The sequence below is a fragment of the Phyllosticta capitalensis genome, assembly GCF_038381095.1.
Source record: "Phyllosticta capitalensis strain CBS 128856 chromosome Unknown BKA78scaffold_11, whole genome shotgun sequence".
Taxonomy (NCBI): domain Eukaryota; kingdom Fungi; phylum Ascomycota; class Dothideomycetes; order Botryosphaeriales; family Phyllostictaceae; genus Phyllosticta; species Phyllosticta capitalensis.
In genome coordinates, this window is record NW_027117449.1 from 1488694 (window position 1) to 1508770 (window position 20077).

General features: G+C 55.5%; 6 protein-coding genes across 6 annotated transcripts; 4 read left to right on the forward strand and 2 right to left on the reverse strand.

The window, feature by feature from the left end:
* Position 1: 1 nt before the first annotated feature.
* BKA78DRAFT_347176 (putative DNA-directed RNA polymerase I subunit beta) lies at positions 2–3918 on the reverse strand. Its single transcript, XM_066890555.1, has 2 exons — positions 3273–3918; positions 2–3223 (listed from the first exon to the last, which is right to left on the reverse strand). Exons 1-2 carry the CDS (start codon positions 3765–3767, stop codon positions 59–61), a joined length of 3660 nt encoding a protein of 1219 aa, XP_066740013.1. The 5' UTR covers positions 3768–3918; the 3' UTR covers positions 2–58.
* A 477-nt stretch (positions 3919–4395) lies between these two features.
* Positions 4396–5412, forward strand: BKA78DRAFT_333713 (ADP-ribosylation factor family protein; the record flags this gene model as incomplete). The annotated part of the gene is made up of 6 exons (XM_066890118.1): positions 4396–4445; positions 4600–4672; positions 4741–4760; positions 4838–4900; positions 5011–5082; positions 5139–5412. 6 exons carry the CDS (start codon positions 4396–4398, stop codon positions 5410–5412), a joined length of 552 nt encoding a protein of 183 aa, XP_066740014.1.
* A 1769-nt stretch (positions 5413–7181) lies between these two features.
* BKA78DRAFT_356750 (uncharacterized protein) lies at positions 7182–10781 on the forward strand (the record flags this gene model as incomplete). Its single annotated transcript, XM_066892110.1, has 4 exons — positions 7182–7299; positions 7344–8044; positions 8095–8226; positions 8277–10781. 4 exons carry the CDS (start codon positions 7182–7184, stop codon positions 10779–10781), a joined length of 3456 nt encoding a protein of 1151 aa, XP_066740015.1.
* Positions 10782–12773: 1992 nt separating this feature from the next.
* Positions 12774–14989, reverse strand: BKA78DRAFT_356752 (uncharacterized protein; the record flags this gene model as incomplete). The annotated part of the gene is made up of 3 exons (XM_066892111.1): positions 12774–12831; positions 12884–14790; positions 14837–14989. 3 exons carry the CDS (start codon positions 14987–14989, stop codon positions 12774–12776), a joined length of 2118 nt encoding a protein of 705 aa, XP_066740016.1.
* Positions 14990–15171: 182 nt separating this feature from the next.
* On the forward strand, positions 15172–16115 carry BKA78DRAFT_325744 (coatomer subunit zeta). The gene is made up of 2 exons (XM_066889384.1): positions 15172–15584; positions 15632–16115. Exons 1-2 carry the CDS (start codon positions 15226–15228, stop codon positions 15873–15875), a joined length of 603 nt encoding a protein of 200 aa, XP_066740017.1. The 5' UTR covers positions 15172–15225; the 3' UTR covers positions 15876–16115.
* Positions 16116–16153: 38 nt separating this feature from the next.
* On the forward strand, positions 16154–19578 carry BKA78DRAFT_362042 (uncharacterized protein; the record flags this gene model as incomplete). The annotated part of the gene is made up of 3 exons (XM_066892454.1): positions 16154–16270; positions 16340–17910; positions 17958–19578. The coding sequence occupies exons 1-3, from the start codon at positions 16169–16171 to the stop codon at positions 19576–19578; spliced, it is 3294 nt and encodes a 1097-aa protein (XP_066740018.1). The 5' UTR covers positions 16154–16168.
* Between the last annotated feature and the right edge of the window lie 499 nt (positions 19579–20077).

The following is a 20077-nucleotide window of genomic DNA, read 5'->3' on the forward strand; positions in this document are numbered from 1 at the left end:
TGCCTCCCCTCTATCCCCCCAGATCCACCCCAATCCTACACACGCCCAAGCGCGCAGTTTACGGGTCGACCTTGAACTTCATCCTGACGCCCATGGCCGCCAGCTCGACATCGAGATAGCGCAGGACGCCGGGGACGGCGACGACGGCGACGTCCTCGCCGCCGACCCAGCGGTTGCCGTGGCCGTCCTCCCAGACCTCGCTCTTGGGCTCCCAGCCGTCGGCGCGGCGGGCGCAGCGGCGGCAGCGGACGGCCGCAGCACTCGACGACGAACCGCCCTTGCGCGCGCCGCGGCCGTACGATGCCACCGAGGGCGCGGTCGACAGGAAGGAGCCGCAGGCGCGGCACACGGCGGCCTTGGCGTAGTCGGAGCAGTTAAGCAGGCGGTCCTGCAGGAGGTGCGCCGTGCCGTGGGCGAGGAGGGCGTCGCGCTCCATCTCGCCGACACGGATACCACCGCCCTTCTTGCGGCCCTTGATGGGCTGGCCGGTGAGCTGCTGCACCGGGCCGGTCGTGCGCACCTGGTACTTGTCGTTGACCATGTGGCGCAGGCGCTGGTAGTAGACGACGCCGATATAGATGTCCGCGTGTAATTCTTGCCCCGTGATGCCGCTGTACATGGGCTCGTTGCCGTAGTAGTTGTAGCCCGCCGCCCGCAGCTGGTGCCCGAAGTAGTCGACGGCCGTGTTTTGCTCGTCGAACCGGAACGGCGTCGACTCTTGGGCCAGCCCGTGCAGAGCGCCGGCCTTGCCCGCCAGCGACTCGACAAACATGCCGATGGTCATGCGCGACGGGAAGGCGTGAGGGTTGATGATGACGTCGGGCTGCATGCCCGACTCGCTGAAGGGCATGTCAACCATGGGCCACTTTTGCGACATGACTCCCTTTTGTCCGTGACGAGACGAGAACTTGTCGCCAATGACTGGAGAACGCGGGATGCGGATCTTGATGCTGATGGCCTGGAACGGCTCGTTGCCGTTCTCGGTGCCGATGAGACGGACCTCTTCGATGAATCCGACTTCGTCGTCCTTGTACTTTTCAAACTGCGTCTGAGCATCCCTGTTGACGTAGCTGTTGGAGGCAGTGTCGAGAGAAACGGTGTGGTAGGCCGCAATGATGTCGCCCTTTTGCACCATTCCGCCAACGTGGGGGAGACCGTCGTCGTCGAGCTTCGTCCGCCACTCGGCCTTGATCAATCCGTCGGGCGCGAAACCAAAGAGATGGGTAATGTTCTTGCTGCCCTTGTTCTTTGCGTTCTCGTTCAACTCGACCTTCTTGGTCTTGTAGATGGTACCATGACCAAAGCCGCGCTCGTGCGCAGACTTGTTGATAATCATGGCGTCGTCCATGTCGTATCCAGTGTACGAAATGACGGCGACGACTGCGTTCATTCCGTTCGGGTAATTGTCGAGACCATACGCGTTGTGCAGAGGCGGGCGAACAACCGGCGTCTGGCCAGTCTGTAGCCTGTACGACTTGTTGTCGGTACGGTACGCAGTTGCGGTTCCCGGAGTTCCCATCGACTGTTTACCCATCTGACACTGGTACATGTTGCGAGGAGATTGGTTAAAGTCGGAAAAGGGCGTTTGGTTGGCGACAATGGACAAGATGTTGGTCGGGTCGTACTCTACGTGGGTAGAGTCACCCGAAACGATCTCCGGCTCGGTACAAGCAATGGACATGAATGGTTGCTCAAAGGGGCCGACATAATCCAGCTTATCCAGAGGCAGGTACTTGACTGGTCTGAACATACGTGCCGACTGCGAAAACATGTACACACCAGGGTACTGACCACCGGTGGAGCTGGGGATGTAGCCAATCTCAAGCTCCGTGGGAACTCCGTGACTGCCCTCGACCTTCCAGTACCGGAGAGTGTCGGCAATCAGCTTGGACTGCGCTGGACTGCAAAATCCCAGCAGGCGGCCATCCAACTGCACGACGACACTGTCCTCCAGGGAGGCGGCTGATACGCTGGACACACCGAGTTGCGCTACGAGACCAGGAATGGCGGAAGCGTCGACGTCCGATGTTGCAATCTTGCACTTGTGCGCGAGATGATTTAGCAGACCGCAAGGACCTCCGTCGGGAGTGTGTACAGGGCAGAGGAAGCCCCAGCTCTCCGGCAAAAGCTTTCGGACCGTGGTAGTCTTCAATTCGGCGAAGAAACTACCTCTGTGTACCATGCGGAAGTGCGAAATGAAACGGTAAAAGTTGATCTTTTCTGCAACGACGGTGTAACCCGAGGTCTGCTGAAGATCCAGACCACTGGTACTGACGAGGTTGCCGGTGGAGAGGAAGTACTCCATGCCGTTTCCAATGTTCTCGTTTGTCCGTCTCACGATCCTGCCGATGAATTCCTTGTGGAAGTCTTCGTCCGTAAATGGTCTTGAGCCCTTTTGCCTAGCCCAGTCGGCGGCTGCTCCACGAATGGACATGAGCCAATCCTCAAGCTTCTCCTTGATGATCATGCCATAGAGGAAACCGCCAAGGAGGACTTCTTGGTTCTGAACAGCGTCGGGATTGTCGATTGTGCACACGCCTTCGACGAGAGAGTAGAGCTTCCTAACCATGAAGAGGAGCATCTTGAACTTGTCGGCATCTTGAGCCTCGGTGACATCTGAGGATCCCAAATGCGGCAAAACGATTCTCCTCAGAAATTCGGTACCGGCATCTTCGTCTGTCATGTCGTCGGGGACACCGAGCACGACCTTGAATTTGTTCCCGAGATAGGCTCTCGTCTTTTCCTTGGAATGCACGCCATAGGCCTTGTACGTGCGGAGAAGCAGCTCCACGCGGTCAGTCACAAACTGCTTGTCCGACAGACCTTTCGAGTTGGCCTTGCCAACCAGGTTTTCAAAAATCTCCCTGTCGTTGGTCTCGACCAGTGCCTTGAGAATCATCATGACAGGGATCAAGTACTCGTTTTTTCTCCACGAAAACCGGAAGGTGACGTTTCCATCGCTGAGGTAGTGTAGGACGTTTGTTTGCGAGGTTTGGTCAGGGCGCACCGAGCGAATCTGAACGCCGTACTTTGTGTATGATGGGCCACGGTTTGTAAAGGAAGGTCGGATAATGGCCATGGGGAAATTCCTCTTGCCGACAATGAGCATACGGATAAGCTTTTCGTTGCCGTTGACGATGAAGTAACCACCCAACTCCTCCGTCTCTTCCTTTGCGTCAACCAGCTGGGCTGGGGTCATGTTTTGGAGGTGGCACCTGTTCGACTACTTGGCGTTAGCGACGAATGGCAAGTCAAGTTGCAAGCAAACATACCCTGAGCATGATGGGCACTTGTCCCAGCTCGCGGAGCGACTCGTGCCATTCGCCATTGTTGACACGCCATTCTAACCTAGCCCTCAGCTTTCCTCTGTATGTGCTGTGTCTCTCACGACACTCGGATGGCAAAATGTTGCGGTTCTTGACGGCAAACTTGTTGGACGCGGGCAGCGCAGCTGGTTCCAGAAAGACGTCGCTAATGCGCACGCTCAGACGATTCCGCGGAGCTTGTCGGTCCTCGGGCTTTTGGTATGGGTCGCCGTCGAGAAAGACTTTGGTTCCAATGTCCTTGAGACCCCGGTCGACAATTCCATTCTTTTCGAATATGGCGTTAAATGAGTGAATGTGAGGTTCGATGCTTGCGGCAAGGGCCGGGTATGCGGTATGGTCGGTAGGCGGGTTTTGGAAAAGTTTATGCCTGCGCACAGTGTCGTATTGTGTTGACCAATTTGTGTCGGTCTTGGCCTTTGATCGGTGACGCGAGGGCGCCATTGCGGAGAGGCGCGAGTTGGGAGAAAAAGTAGTGGGAGGTGGGCGGCGCCGAGGTTGAGGGTGGGGGGATATAGCTCGGCGATGTGGTGGAGGACTTTGCAGCTTCAGCGGTAGAGCGACTGTCCTCGGTGAAGCTGGAGCAGCCGTCGAGGGTTGGAGTTGGAGTTGGTGAAAGATGCAGCAGCACTTTTTCAAAATCAACCGCGGCGCCACGGGCACGGACCACCGAGCCGGCCGCGGGAGGCAGATGCATGTTCACTTCTGCCCGTCACGCCCTCAGCCCAGTCTTTTGCAACAGCAGCGCAGGCTCTCCCGGTCGTCCGTCCAGGTCCAACTGTTCGTTTGTCTAGCTGTCTCTTTGGCTAGCTAACCACTGCCGCCCAACACCCAACCCTCCTCGCGCATCCCGCCAAACGGGCCAAAGAGGCAGAGAGCTCAAGCTCAAGCCCCGCACAGCCAGGCCATCCCGGACTCACACGTCGCCTTCGTCCTCGCGCTCCCACCAGCGACGGGCTCTCCCGCACCGCAGCATACCTGACCTACACCTACACTGCTGCCATTTACATCGACAACTCCCAACCATTTCGCCCAAAAGAAAAGACTGTCCCTCCAGACCCTCGACTTCGCCATGGCTGGATTTTTCAGACGCATCTACGATTGGCTGTTGCGCCTGTTTTGGTGAGTTTGCTCGCATCACGTCGTCATGGCCGCCAGCCTTCGGCCCGCCCAGCCTGCTCGGCCTCTCGTCGCCTCGTGCCTCTACGCGGCCGCGGTGCAGTGAGACAGGTTCGATATTGTGCATCGCTGACCATGATTTGCTCGTGTCCCGCAGGGCGACCGAGATGGACATCACCATGATCGGGCTGCAAAATGCTGGCAAGACGTCGCTGCTGAGGGTTCTGGCGGTGAGTACCCAGTTGCCGGGCCGTGCTACTGAGCCATGGTTTCTTTTGTCACAAACTGACGTGAACAGGGCGGCGAGTTCACCATCGAGTGAGTCCCTTCCTTCAGCTGTGTGACGGGACTGGAACGCGTCCATGGCCAAATTTCGGCTGACCGACATTGTGCAGCTCGATTCCCACCGTCGGCTTCAACATGAAGCGAGTCCAAAAGGGCCATGTGACCTTGAAATGGTATGTATTGCAAGGATGTCTCCGAGGGCCGTCATGTGCCTTGCCCAAAACGCGAGCTGTGCCGGTGGAAGCATGAGCATCGGAAGCTGATTCTTTTGGACGCGCATCAGTTGGGACCTTGGAGGCCAACCAAGATTTCGCTCCATGTGGGAGCGGTACTGTCGGGGCGTCAACGCCATCGTGTAGGAATCCCTTTGCATGGTTTCGTGTCCGAGTTGGTCGTGCTCACGGGTCGCAGGTTCATTGTCGATTCTGCCGATAAGGACGCGCTGCCGGTAGCGCGAGAGGAGTTGCATCTCTTGCTCGAGAAGCCCAACTTGGAAGGCATTCCGCTTCTGGTGCTTGGCAACAAGTCGGACCTGCCAGACAAGGTGTCGGTCGACGAGCTGATCGAGGCCATGGACTTGCGCTCGGTGTCGCACCGCGAAGTGAGCTGCTACGGCATCAGCGCCAAAGAGGAGACGAACCTGGACGCGGTGTTGCAGTGGTTGATTGCGCGTGCCAGCAGGTAACGTGAGGGCGCGCGCCTCGCAGTCCGACCTCCATGTCGTTTGCGCATGGGCCGAGCGATTCGGTGATGATCATGACCAACAAGCCATCTACGCGCCTAGCCTACCATCGATACGGCTGTCAGCTTTACCTATACGACATGTGTTAACGAGACACGACGTGACGGAAAGAGAAAGCAAAGGCCAGCAATGGTCGCCCATTTTGATTCTGAATGCTCCTCGAGCGAAAGCGTTTCCTTGTAATTTGTTTCGATTGGAATGGGATTGGAGTGAGGGGCGCTCGATTCGGATGAACAAGGAAGGTGGCAAGTCTTGTAGAATTACACGTCCATATGTCTTTGGAAGAGGGTAGCATGCGAAAGGCATTCCTAGTAGAAGCAGCAACAAGCACTGGCAGGCGGCGGGCGTCGCGGGAGAGGTGATGATTTGCGAACAATGCCAGTGACATGGAAGACAGAGGGCGAGGGCCGAGTTGGTGCGAGATTGAGAGAGGACGAAGAATTATTTCAAGAGGATTGCAGACTGATGTGGAGATATTTGACCAAGCTGCGGTAAGGTAGGCATGCACTGCAACGCGTTGATCCATGATTGGGCAGTTTTGGCCTCGCCCGGCTCTCTAGACTGCGACCCCGGCGCCGCTCCCTCAGCCGCCAACGTCCACGACACCTCCACCACGACATGAACATGTTCACTGAGACACGCGCCAAACACGTCCATCATGCAATCACTCGCAATCAAGTCCCAATCCCAGCCGCATTTACGCGTGCATCTTACCGGAGATTTTGTCAACCACTCGTTCACCACGTCCAATTGCACGACCGTGGCCACTCTGACGCCTCCACCTGTATGCACCCGAATGCGGACGCGGTATAGTCAGCAAGTCATTCAGCCAAGTCTTGAAGCCTGAGGCACTGCCGGAGAGAAGGCCTACCTTATCTTGACCGCGAATCGCCAGGTTGACCGTGCGCCATTACTCCGTCACGAGTCAGCTTGTTGGATTCCATCAAAAACATCCCGCTTAACCACCTCAGCAGCAGCAATTGTCCCCTGGACCAATCAACCACTTGTTACATAGCTTTCGTCATACTGCTCACCGTCGCTCCATCAAATCAACTCTCTTTGCATCATGCAGTTTGCTTGCAAGCCGATGGCCCTGCCCGCTGCCAAATACCCCCATCATGTGCAACGCATGTGTCCAGATTGCCCTGCTCCAAGTTACTTGGACGGCACACCAACATGGAAACTCGCATGCTTCTATCTTGAGAGCAGCGCAATTTCGACTCTTTGACTGATTGACTTGCCACCAACATCCGCGCAATACCTACCACAGAGTCTCTTGAATTTCCAAACTTAGTGGTCGAATTGAACACCTGTGTTTCCTCTGCTCCTATATCTTTTCCTTGCTTTCTTTCAAAATGCTGTCGTGTACGTCTTCCCGCCATCGCCAAGGTCATGTTCAAGGCACAGAGAGAGCAGATTCTACAACGCAGCATATTTCGTCCCTTTGCGGTCAATGTTCTCGACGCCTGGAAAGATGAAAAGGTACGTTTTTGCGGTACTCTAGCCAGCGCCTTGTCTAATGTGACAATCAGGGTTCATGTTCGGTCGATTACAAAACTGATTCCTTCCCTCCTGAATGCATCCCACATTGGATCGAGTATGATGGAGAATTTAGCAGACGTCGCCCTAAAATTGATGTAGAACCAAAAGGCGCCGGGGTCATTAGGCTCTTGCTTTGCGAGACACCGCTGTGGCATCCCCTGTCATTTTCAATGACGAAAGAGCAATTTTGTGCTGTCGACAAGGAATTCGACTTACCTGCAGCCACACTACCATTATTCGAAAGCCGCGGCTCCGTTCACACATGGAGCATCGAGGGAGATCGATTTTGTACGTTCGAGAAGCTTCGCAGGACTCTATGCTAACGCAGCCAGATTTTGTAATGAAAGTCCAACAGCAAAATCCCATCGCCAACTATGGACTCTCATTTTGTCACCGCCTCAAGACAGGCATTACCACTGGAATTCTCTACGGTCAGAATCTCACTTGTCAACAGGAGTGGTACGGCACGGGTTACAGCGGTGCATCCCGAGTGGACGAGTTTCTTCCACAGCTCAAGGAACTGGGTCATCTAATTGATCACCCCCTTCTCCTTCCGATACTTCTTCTGTCATGCGATATACGCCGCGCTCAGCACTTTTGCATGACCGAGATTGAGCCACGACTTCTGCAGGTCGAGGAAGCGTTGCGAGTAACGCGACCGGGCCAAATAATGGGCAAGATCGACACCTTGCTTCACGAAAAGCGAGACGAGGATGGGCAATATACGCCGTTGCCATTCGACGAGGACAAGCCCTACTACCAGAGGAAACCCAAGATGATCAAGCTCATGACTGAAATCAATACCCTTACAACCGAGAGTCTGATCGCCCTCTGTGTGCCGTCGTGGCAGACACGCTTTGCTGAATTCCTTGCGACTTTCTTTGACGAATCGGCCAACATTGACTCTTTTCCACATGAGCACCCTCGTTCAAAGGAAATGAAGGATATGATGAATCACTTTTCGTCGGCTGCCGCCAACAACATGGATTATATGCAGCAGCTAAAATCAAGGATGGAGCTTCAGCTTCAAGTAGTGAGTAAAGCCCCATCATTCAATCTCAACGCCCTGACGAATTCGAAAAGCTGTACCAATTCATGACACAAACCGACAATCATCTTAATGCAACTCTTGCGGCGGCAGCGACGCGTGACAGCTCCGCCATGAAGACGCTCGCCTTTCTTACCGCCTTGTTTCTACCAGGGACATATGTTGCTGTACGTAACCCGCCCCTTGACTTCAATCCCACATCAATCTGACCTTGCAGACTCTGTTTTCGATGGACATGTTCAACTGGGCAGGATCCGACGACTCCGATGGAAATGTGAACAAGACATCAGTAAGCTCGAGCTTCTGGATCTACTGGATTGTGACGGGCATTCTCACCTTTGCCGTCATCGGCGGGTGGCGTCTCTGGTGGAAGAAGGAAAACCGTCAGTACAAGGAGCAGTACAAGACATTTCTGGGTTTCTTTGACAAGAAGAACGACGAGCAGCCCTCTAGCAAGAGCGGACGTGAAAACAACGGCTACCATGCCGCTCGTGAGGAGAGCGAGGACGACGACAACGACGAAGACGATCACCCTGGCGGGATTGGCAAATTGAGAGGCGGTGCCAGCGACAGTCCTGCTACATGGCTGAATCGCGCCGGCCACGCTCTGCGACTAGATCACCTGGGCATGTGGTCGAACAGGAGCGTCGCGGATGGCGGCACGGAGGCAGGGCCTGCGAGCACCCACTCGGATCTTGCAGTCGACGTCGAAGCGGGACTGGAGCGGCCCGCCGCCGACGACGTCGAGATTGACTGCAGTGCCTGGGCCGAAAAGCAGCCTCCCGAGCAGCAGCACTTCTCCATGCGGCAGCCGTCTCCTGAGGAGCGTCATCTCACCATTCCACCCAAAAATGCACGCCGCCGTAGCCGCAATGTCCCAGCGCGCCATCTCAACCATCCCTACTACCCCATTCGCCAGCCAGATCAGCCTGTTGAGTCTCGTAACGTCTCGTGGGGTCAATCCGGAACAGGGCTTGGAAGCGGCGTCAACATTCCGTCTTTGCCTCCCCCTCCTCCTCCGCCGCCGCCTCTACCGCCTCGTCCTTCTCCCGAACCGCTGTCTTCGAGTGTTGGGAACGAAAGTCCCAGCCCCGAGCATGTCGGACACGATGAAAACACGACAAACGCGACCACAGCATTGGAAGGGCGGCCGCAAATCAAACAGTACTGGTCCATCAATCGTCCACCCGGCGGGTCCTTTGATAGACCTCGTCCCCTCCCCACTCCTCCACCAGGAGCAAAACGATGGATGCCTAAGTGTGGCAACGATGACTTCAGCTGGGTCGACAGTCCGGGGATGAAGGAGCGCATGGGTGCTGAGGTTTGGGAGTACATGAAGCTCCTTCAGGAGAGGTATGCAAATTCGCCACAGGGCAGGAGTCTGAAAAATTTCCATGAGTTGTCGAGAAGCCTCCAGCCCTTCATCCAATATTTCGAGCGTTCCGCTCTTGCTGGTCGCTTAGCGGGTCCTGATCCTTGTGGTTCAATGGCAAACGCGTGGAGAGAGTTTGAATCCATGGAACAAAAGAAGAACGAGGCCGAATCGGCGGCGGTCCCGGCAATGTCAGACGAGATGCATCAACGCCAGTCCCAGCTTTCCCAGCCTCCTCACTCGTCGGAGCCGCAGCCGACCAGCTCGCAGTCCCGCGTTCAGCTGGTCTCGGGGCAGGAAAGCACGCCCGATCAGTGGTACGACCAGCAGAGGAGGAAATATTTGCAGTCATCAGAGGATCGAGACGCGCCGAGTCGATCGTCAGCTTGGGAAGGAAATCTCTCCGCTGATATCTCCCCAACCAAACAACTCCCCTCTGGAAGTGAGCCCGTCCTGGGTGAAGCCGTGGCGGACGCCGAGGGCAAAGAGTTCTTGGAGAACGAACCAGTCGACCAGCTGCGCCCCAGGATCCAGGAGGGAAATCCCGACGAATCGGACGAAGAAGAACTGTACTCGCTCCCCCAGCCCGTCGATTCGTCGAGAAGACTCCCTCCACCACCCGCCGCTCTGCCCGCCGGTCCGCTCGTCGTAGTCCCCGGGCAAATCGAACGGCGGGCCTCCCTCATCCTCTCGCCGCATCTGAGCAACGACGCCGGCGTCTGCTCTCCCCGCTTCCCAACATATCAGGAGCCGCTGCTGTTCCCCGACGAAAACAACGCCACCGACAACAACGCAAGTAGTAATGGCCCTGACAGCACCACCTCACCCAAACCTCCACCAAACCTCCCCGACCCCTCCCCCGAAGTCATCCAGCAGCGCCTCTCCCGCCTCTCGACGCACCCGCCCGTCGTCCGCCGGCTGAGCGAGATGGGCCTGCAGGCGCAGAAGCGCGGCGCCAGCGCGGCGCAAGTCAAGCGCTGGAAAGAGTGGCATCTGAGCGGGCTGGCGCGGCAGTGGTGCCGCCTGCAGCAGCGCCAGCAGCACCGCCATCTGCAGCGGGCGAGCGGTGGTGGTGATGGCGCGGTCATGGTGGAAGCAACGGCTGACGAAAGGGTCGGTGGTGATGAGGCTGCTGCTTCGGCGGGCGCGAGCAGCCTGAGAGTCATTTCTCCACTGTCCCCGCTCCCCCCGATTCGCCTGGACGACTCGGACCTCGAGACGTTTGCGGGTCAGAACGACGTTGTCTTTGGTCTGCAAAAGCCGCCGCCGCCACCGCGACAGCAGCAGCTATTCAACATCCCCCAGGAACGGCCGCGTCGTGATCGAGACAAAAGCCTAGACCAGGACTAAGAGCGCATGCGCACGTCGACGCGCCTGCAGATGGACAGACTGCGCGCCATGGCTCGAGAGGCCGAGACCGAAGCCGTAGCAGGGGCCTCCGCCTCCGCCGAGGTCGAGGACAAGACGGAAGCAGCGGAAGCAGCGGAGGAGGAGGCAGACGCGGCGAACGAGCATCCAAGCTCGTTTTCGGGCACTGGTGCTGGTGGGTGGCCTTCTGGCGGTAGTAGTAGTAGTAGTGATGGAGGAGAAACGCCACTCCAACAGACCTCGAGCCGCGCTGCCGCAAGAGTAAACGACGGAAGCGTAGATGAAGACAACGTCGTTGGTGCGAGCAGCGGTTGATGTTTGAGTGATGATGCGAAAAATAGTTTGGCGATGGAGCGACATTCGAATTCGAATACGAGCCGTGCGTCTGAGCGATCTTAGCTGTGTTTTGTTCGCCTCGTCATGGGAGGTGCGCCATGTACATGTGCTTTTGTTGGAATGTGCTTTGCTGCGGTTGACTGAGTGAAGAGGCTCCTTGATAGTTGATACTGCCATGTTTTTGTTTCGTGTTCGTCATATCGGCTGGTCTCGCTAGCATGCGCGAGGCCTTTGACATGAGATGTGATGACGTGCTTGCGTACGTATAAGCAAAGATGCATCATGCCATCATCAATCACACTTGACAAACGAACTCGCAGTGCTCCTCCCTTTTCGTCTTTCTCGTCCGTGTCCGTTGGTACTGTAGACGACAAACCCCCCACCTACCTTCCCCTGAATTAAGCAGACGCCCTCGCAATACAACAGCCTCATCTTCACAGCGGGAGAGGAGAGCGACACAGGTGCTGACGGCTGACGGCTGCTCAATGTCAGTTCGAACATGACCACCACCCACAAGAGGGGTCATTGGAGTTGGGAAAATTGAAGAGTGGTGGATATGCATTTTGTATAGTCTTGCCGCAGACTACTGACGCGGGAGTTAATTGTTGGTTGGTGGTGCAAAAGGGCAAAAAAAAGATTTTTGCGACTTGCGTTTGTTTGCGCAAATGAACCAAGACTGCACTACGGAGAGCAAGCAGTAGGCGTGCATGCCACCCGCCGCCGCCTGGCAAGCAGCAGCAGTCAGTCAGTCCTTGTGTTGTCCGTTCAGATGGGTTTGTGGGAAATTTTGATTTCACAAAGTTTTGCAACGAGTCGATATACGATACCTATGTATTGAGCATCGACTGCTCGAGTACATGTGAGGCTGAACGTGGGACACAGGTGGATGCACAGAATACATAGAATGACAGCAGACTCCCGAAACTTGATTCATGTACTGCTCGCTACTCCATGATTCTTTCTCTACTTCTTTGTCTCGTCGTACATACACATCTCTAACCACACGGGAGAAGTCCCTTTCTCTTGGTAATTGCCTTTATCGTCCACCAACTGCCACTCACTGGAACAGCACGCCTCCTCGCGACGAAATGAAAACCTGAAATAACCTTCAGACTTTTTTGTTTAATGGACACGAAACATGAAGGAGAGAGGAAAGCGACAAGAAGAGACGAGAGGAGGGTATAATGCGTATGCGATGCGGATGTGGAGCGGCGCAGGCAGAAGAGGAGAGGAAGAGGAGCGCGTCTACCCTGCAAATGTGCACGGAAGGTAGGTAGAGAGTTGAAGGGCAGAGTGGAGTGCGTTAGCATACAGTAGATCTTTTCTCCATACATACTTTTGTACGTGACGTCGGCGTTGAGTGAGAGGATCGAGCGCTTCCCTCGAGTAGGACCTCGGTGCGGTGATTGTACCAAACAGGCGAGCCACATGAACCGTATGTCCAACATCGCTATCCCTGCAATGTGATAATACAGTAGTCGATTGAAGCGCGGTAGACGGCCATCTTGCAAACGCAAGTCACCGGGTTTACCGACTTTGGGGGCACGTTGTCCGTTGTCCTTCCTATGATGCCGTCGTTCAAGGCATTGCGAGATGCTCGGAGGACAGCAGAAAAGACGGACGTTGCCACCACGATGCTCAGATCTTCATCTGATGGCTGCGTCTCACTTCTTCCCTGCGCGCTTCGTGATCAGGGCTGCATGGCAAGTGAGTGAAGTTTCCTCAAAATCCGGTAGGACAAAGCTTACTATACATCCGGCGGCAGGGGAATACCATCGAGATTCCTCAAGCGCCTCACCTCCGCGAGGAGCTCATCCGGATCGTTGATAGGCGATTGATTAAGCCCCGGCGGCGGGCGAAGCCACGGCTTGGCTTTGCCATCCACCGAGTCCGCTTTGTACACCTCGTACATCTCAGCTAGCTTGAGGAGCTCCGTCATCATGACCCAGTTCTTGAAGCGCAGCTCCCCTAGCGGAATGCCCGTCGCACTCGTCAGCATCTGCTGGTACTTGACGTCCTCTTGGGGCGGCGGTGCCAGCAGGTCCAATGTGAGCTTGTCGTAGACGACGCGCATGGCTTCTTCGCTGCCGAGGCGCACGCCGTCCATGTCCGTCGGCACCGGATAGTTGTTGAAATTGAGCGCCTTATCCGCGCGGAGCAGCCGGATGGTGTTTTGAATTTTGTCTTTGGCCTCCCTCATGGTATTTTGGACAGTCTCCAAAGGCAAAACTTCGTGGGACTCTTGTTTGCTAGGGTCAAATGCCCAGTCAAGCTGAAACATGATGGAGTCTTGAGCCACTCCCGGGATTCTGCGGCTGGCGGCAGTGTACTCTTCCCAGAAAAACGCCTTGTAATCGGCGTCCCTGCAGGCGACCGCCAAGGCGTAGTATTCTTCATATCCCACAGCGGGCAACGCAGCCTTGAGGTCGCACCAGGCTTCGACAATCAACTCCTTGTGCTGAATTTTGCCGGCGGCGAGTAGTACGTTTCTTTCCAAACTGCCAGCGCTTCCATAGCTTGATGGGCGCATATGCTTCATCTGCTTCATGGCCAGTCCAAGTTCTTTAACATTCATGGTTTTTCCAATTAGATGGATGCGGGACGCGAGTGTGACGACTTGCGGTCGCATTCCAGCCCTATCCATGTCGTCGTAAAGTTCTCTCGCCGTCTGAGCAATCAAGTCAGCCACTTTCTGGCCCTCTGGAGTTCTAGAATAGCTCGAGGGGACCAGGGCCTCCAAGTTCTTCATCAAACTCGTGATGAAATAATGAGTGGCAGGGGCGCCGTAGCCGACAAAGGCATGGAAGATGTCGAGTGTCTTAATGAAGATCTCCGGGCGCTGCTCAAGTGGCACCACTCTCATGAAATCACGAAGCAGGTTTGTTTGAATAACGGCATCTCGTGCTGAAATGGAGTCGGCACCAGACCGACACGCCATCATGAATACTCGATACGACTCCACTGGTGGCCGGAAGGTCCGGATCAAATGTATGAACCGAGCTGGGATCTGAGTAGGCCAAATGCGGAAAGCCGTGTCCAGGGCCAGGTATGCATTTTTCCAGTCGCCCTTCATGAGACGGGCAGTGACGATTCCCTGGAGCAAGTGTGCGGACATGCCCACAAAGTTGGTCGTCCTTTTCCGGTCTGGCAGGATGGCGTTGTGCGAAAGATGGTAGGCTGCAAAGGTTCCGGGAAAGCGCCCCAAACCTTCTTCATACACTGCCTCCATCTCTGCAAGCGTAGCCACACCTTCCTCGGCCATAAATTCAATGTAGCTTCCGTACACTCCTGCGTCTAGTGCACCCTCTACTCCCGAGAGAGTTTTCCAGTATTTTTTGCCCCTGTCAAATTCTTGTGTCTCTTTGCACAAGGAGATGAGGCGCAAGCTTGCGACTGCCGAAGGCCAAATCTTGCCCGCTCGTATGTCCGCGACAAGCTGGTCTGCGAACTCCAAGATGGGCGCCAGGGCTGCGTCTTTTTTATTGTCGCGCAAATTGTTGCGATGGGTGGTTTGAAGCATTTCGGCCAACATTGTTGTGATCCTTTGATCAACAAGACCCTTTTCTACGAAGCCGGGATACTGCTCTGCAACGGTGTATAGTTTTCCAAGGTTGGTTTTGGTTTTTTCTGCCAGTTCCTTGAATTCTAAGAGAGGCTGGAATCAATTAGCAAGCGACATGCAGCATTGAAATATCGCATACAGAGTCCGAGTTTTTGGCAAGCTTTATACGTCGGTATCCTGGCTTCACCATCTTCCTGCCCTTGGAGAGAAAGGCCGTCGGCGATCCAGTTTTGGCAGGATCGGCGTTGCTGTGAGCTGTGCGGAGCTGGAGCGCAGCGTAGGCGCGAGGCATGGCAATGGGCGCACGACGGCATGTTGCCGCGGCGAGCAGTTGGTTTCTTGCCATGACCGTGGAGAGGATTTGGTGGTTGGAAAATGGTGGGCGGCGGTAGCTGGAGCTATGCGGCGGCGGTCCAAGGCGGTGAGGGATTTGGTGGAAGAGGCCACCTGCACCGAGCTCACCACCTTGACTATCCGGAGCCTCTCAAGGGGAATCTCAACTCAGCAACCTCGCCGCCATAACTCGCCATGGCGCTGTCGCTCTTTACCGTCAACGCCATCTTGATCCTCGCCAAGGACGATGCCTCGCGCATCCTCGCAAAATACTACGACGCTCCCCACAAGCCCAGCGGCACCAAGGACAGAAGCTACCCCGGCGCCAACCCTTACCCGAGCATAGAGGGCCAAAAGGCCTTTGAAAAGGGACTGCACGAGCAAACCGCCAGCCAGGCCGACAAGTGCGACATAATTCTATACGACAACCGACTGGTCGTGTTCAAGCAGTGCCAGGACGTCATTTGCTACGTGGTCGGCAACGCCGAGGAGAATGAGATATTGCTCTACAGCGTCGTTCTTGCGCTGAGAGACTCGCTGTACCAAGTCCTCAAGTGAGTCGCCGCTCTGATCGACAAACGCACCAGCTGACCAGGTACAGATCTCCGCCGGACAAGCGCACCATCCTCGAGCACTTTGACATGGTGGCTCTCGCAGTCGATGAGATTGTGGACGACGGCATTATCCTCGAGACAGATCCTCGCACCATTGCGGCGCGTGTGAGCCAACCGCCCGTAGCAGACTTTAGCGCCAAGAACATCGACCTTTCGGAACAGGGCCTCGTCAATGGTTGGAAGTTCGCACGATCGTTCCTCGGCAAGAGTATTGCCAGTCAATTCGGTTAGCTGGGAATAATTGGGGGCAGGGGAAAAGTAGCAATGACGGGGACGGGCCGAGGCCCAGGGTACGGTGTCTACGGATTCAATCAATTGCAATGGGAAATGGGATGCAACAATCATGGGGGCGTAGACAGACTGGAGATGAATGATATCACCTACAACCTAAGTTGTTTGTATCGTTGTTGGTTGGCCATCGCTCTTGGCGTATTGACCACCTGCGATGACGCACATGCACTTTAACAAGCGCAAACCTCGACCCCGCGGCGCGACTCGAAAACACCAATCCACCACTTGCCAACATGAAGCAGAGATTCTCGAGCTTGGATGTCAAAGTCATAGCTCACGAGCTGTCCTCCAGCATTTGCACTCTTCGTGTCGCAAACATTTATGATCTGTCCACCGTACAACCCACTTAGCCCTACGGCTACACCTTCGAGCCACGAGCATCAACACTTTCTGACACAATCTAGCGCATATTCCTCTTCAAATTTCAGAAGCCAAACCACCGCGAACAGCTCCTCGTCGACTCGGGCTTCCGATGCCATCTCACGCAATTCTCGCGGACCACGGCTTCCGCTCCATCCCCCTTCGTCGTCCGCCTGCGCAAATTCCTAAAGACAAGGCGCGTCACCAAGGTCTCCCAAGTCGGCACTGATCGCATCATCGAGCTACAATTCTCCGACGGTCTCTACAGACTCTTTTTGGAATTCTACGCGGGCGGCAACATCGTCTTGACCGACGCCGATTTGAATATCCTGAGTCTGCTGCGTACGGTCGATGAAGGTGCCGAACATGAACGACTGAGGGTCGGGTTGCAGTACAACCTCTGTCTCCGCCAGAACTACAGTGGCATCCCCGAATTGACAAGGGAACGCGTCAAGGAGAGCCTCCAGAAGGCGCTGGAAAAGCAACAAGAGGCACAAGATAAAAAGAGCAAGAAGAACAAACACAAGGATGCGTTGAGAAGGGCATTGGCAAGCACAATTACAGAGCTTCCGCCCATGCTCGTCGACCACGCCTTCCATCTGACGGGCTTTGACGGGCAAACCAAGCCGGAGCTCGTGCTGGAGGACGAAGCCACGCTGGACAGTCTGGTAGGGGCGCTGGAAGAAGCCAAACGAGTTGACGCCGAAATCACTCGCGCAGAGACTGCTCGCGGCTTCATCATTGCCAAGAAACAGGTCGCTGCTCAAGATGGCGCAGAGCAGCCTGAAAAGCTCCTCTACGACGACTTTCATCCCTTCAAGCCCAAGCAGTTTGAGGACGACCCGTCGCTAGCATTTCTCGAGTTTGAGGGCTTCAACAAGACCGTTGACGAATTCTTTTCATCGATTGAAGGCCAGAAGCTGGAATCGCGTCTGCAAGAGAGGGAGCAGGCCGCGCAGCGGAAAATCGAGGCGGCAAAGAAAGAGCATCAAAAACGCATCGGTGGCCTGCAGCAAGTGCAAGAGCTGAATGTCAGAAAAGCCGAGGCCATTCAAGCCAACGTTGATTGGGTCTCTGAGGCAATCGCCGCAGTCAGTTCCTTGATTGAAAAGGGCATGGACTGGGTTGAAATAGCCCGCCTCATCGAGCTTGAGCAGAGCCAGCACAACCCAGTTGCTGAGATGATCAAGTTGCCGCTGAAGCTGCACGAAAATAGTGTCACCCTGCTGCTATCCGAGCCAGGCGTTGAGGAGGACGAGGAGGACTTTGAAGGCAGCGAGACGGAGAGCGAATCGGAAGACGAAACTGCAGCCAAAGAAAAGGAGAGCGCAAAAGCCAAGGCAGTAGACAAGCGGTTGGCGATTGACATCAACCTCGGTCTTTCGCCGTGGGCAAATGCAAAGCTCTACTTTGAACAAAAGAAGACGGCAGCTCAGAAGGAGGAACGAACTCTGCAAGCCTCGGACAAGGCTCTCAAGAGTACCCAGAAGAAGATTGAGAGTGAACTCAAAAAGGGTCTCAACCAAGAAAAGGAGGTTCTGAGGCCTGTCCGGAAGCAGTTTTGGTTTGAAAAGTTCATCTACTTTATCTCCTCTGAGGGTTACCTTGTGCTTGGGTAAGCTTTTTGCAGTCTTTCTCGATGCGGGAGTTAACACATCACAGAGGCAAGGATGCGACGCAGAACGAGATCCTTTATAGGCGACACTTGAAAAAAGGCGACGTCTACGTGCACGCAGATTTGCAAGGCGCAGCGTCTGTCATCATTAAGAACAACCCCGCCACGCCTGACGCACCCATCCCGCCCTCGACCCTCTCGCAAGCTGGAAATCTTTCAGTCGCCACTTCTAGTGCATGGGACTCAAAGGCAGTAATGTCTGCTTGGTGGGTCAATGCCGATCAAGTAAGCAAGACAGCGCCGACTGGAGAGTACCTCACGGCCGGTGGCTTCACTATTCAGGGCAAGAAGAACTTTTTGCCTCCGGCTCAGCTTCTACTTGGTTTTGCCGTCATGTTCCAAATCAGCGAAGAGAGCAAGAAGAATCACGTAAAGCACAGAGTCAATGATGGTCCTGCCCCTTCCCAGCCGTCGGGAAGCATCCAGGAGAATGAGGCAGAAGCGAGCAAGCTTGACGATGACGATGACAGCGATGAAGACTTTCCGGACGCGAAGCTCGAGTCGGCCTCGGAAAACAGCGAAGATGAAAATGAGGCGGAGCAAAGCAAGCCCCAGCAGTCGACCATGGCAGCTGAGGAGACTGATGACGCTGCTGAAGATGCAGCAGACAAGGAAAATCAGAAACCTGAGCCAGAACCTGCCACCAACCAACCCACCGAGGACGCTGCCGGGAAGTCTGGCACAAAGGCACAGGGACAGCAAAAGGAGTCTGGCAAACGCCACCTGTCTGCCCGTGAGCGTCGTCTACTTCGCAAGGGCATCAAGCCCGACGAAATCCCCAAAGCCTCGTCAAGCGGTTCCGAGCAAGGCAGCGACGCCGAAGACGACGCCGCCTCCACCGCACCTCCGCCATCCACAACCACTCAAACCACCAGCAAGGCCTCGCAGGCTCCCCGACCCCGAGGCAAGCGCGGCAAAGCCAAGAAGCAGGCCCAAAAGTACGCCGACCAGGACGAGGAGGACCGCGAGCTGGCCCTCCGTCTCCTGGGTGTGAAAAAGCCTGGCGAAATTCAGGCCGAAGCCAAGCAGAGCAAACAAAGCAAGGAAGAAGACGCAGCGGCGCAAAAAGCCCGCCGCCGCGAGCAGCACCTGCGAGCGCAGGAAAAGGGTCTCGCGGCGGAAGAGAAGCGGCGACAGGCGCTCGAAGGCGCGCTGGGCGAGGACCCCGAGGCCGACGAGGAGGGCGCGCGCGCCGAGACGGCCGTCGACGTCGAAGCCTTCACCGGGCGCCCGCTGCCGGGCGACGAGCTGCTCTGCGCCGTGCCCGTGTGCGCGCCATGGAGCGCGCTCGCGACGTACAAGTACAAGGTGAAGCTGCAGCCGGGCTCGGTCAAGAAGGGCAAGGCGGTCAAGGAGATTCTGGCGCGCTGGGACAATGCGTTCAAGGAGAACCGCTGGATCGACAAGGAGGCGAGGGATGTGGAGAAGATTTGGCCGAGGGAGGTCGAGTGCGTCAGGGCGTGGAAGGAGAGCGAGGTTTATGGCGTTGTGCCCGTGGGTAAGGTCAGGGTTGTGCAGAGTGGAGGAGGGGGAGGTGGTGGTGGAGGAGCCAAAGGTAAGGGAACGAAGAGTGCGAGGGGTGGAAGGGGCAGCAAGAAGCAGAGGTAAATAGAGTCGAGTAAGATGGGCGGAAATATAAAGTAGCAGCTAAAAATAGCTCCTAGACCCTCTAAGATTGTCTATATAGATATAGTAGGGCCTATAACCCCTAAAGGTATAGGAAATTACCTCTACTATATTGTTTTTATTAATTCTTATAGTAGATTTACCTGGGTTTTTCCTTTATTTACTAAAGGAGAAGCCTAGGATTGTAGTAGTCAATAGAACCAAACACGTGCTACAAATACAAAAAAGTAGATATACAGAAACCGACGATCCTGAATGGTTTACTACATAGCATACCAGAGCAATGAAATTGCTTTCAGATATACCCTTCCTGAAAGGCTGAAATTCCCGCTACCTACCTACCTACCTATGCAACGAGCTGCCCCGTAGTCGTCAGAACGGCGACCCCAGTGCGGCTATAACGGCACACCTACACCATGGCCTTGAGTCAGTCCGTCATCATCATCCTCACCATCTGCTTTCTCTCTTCTCAAAATTTCCT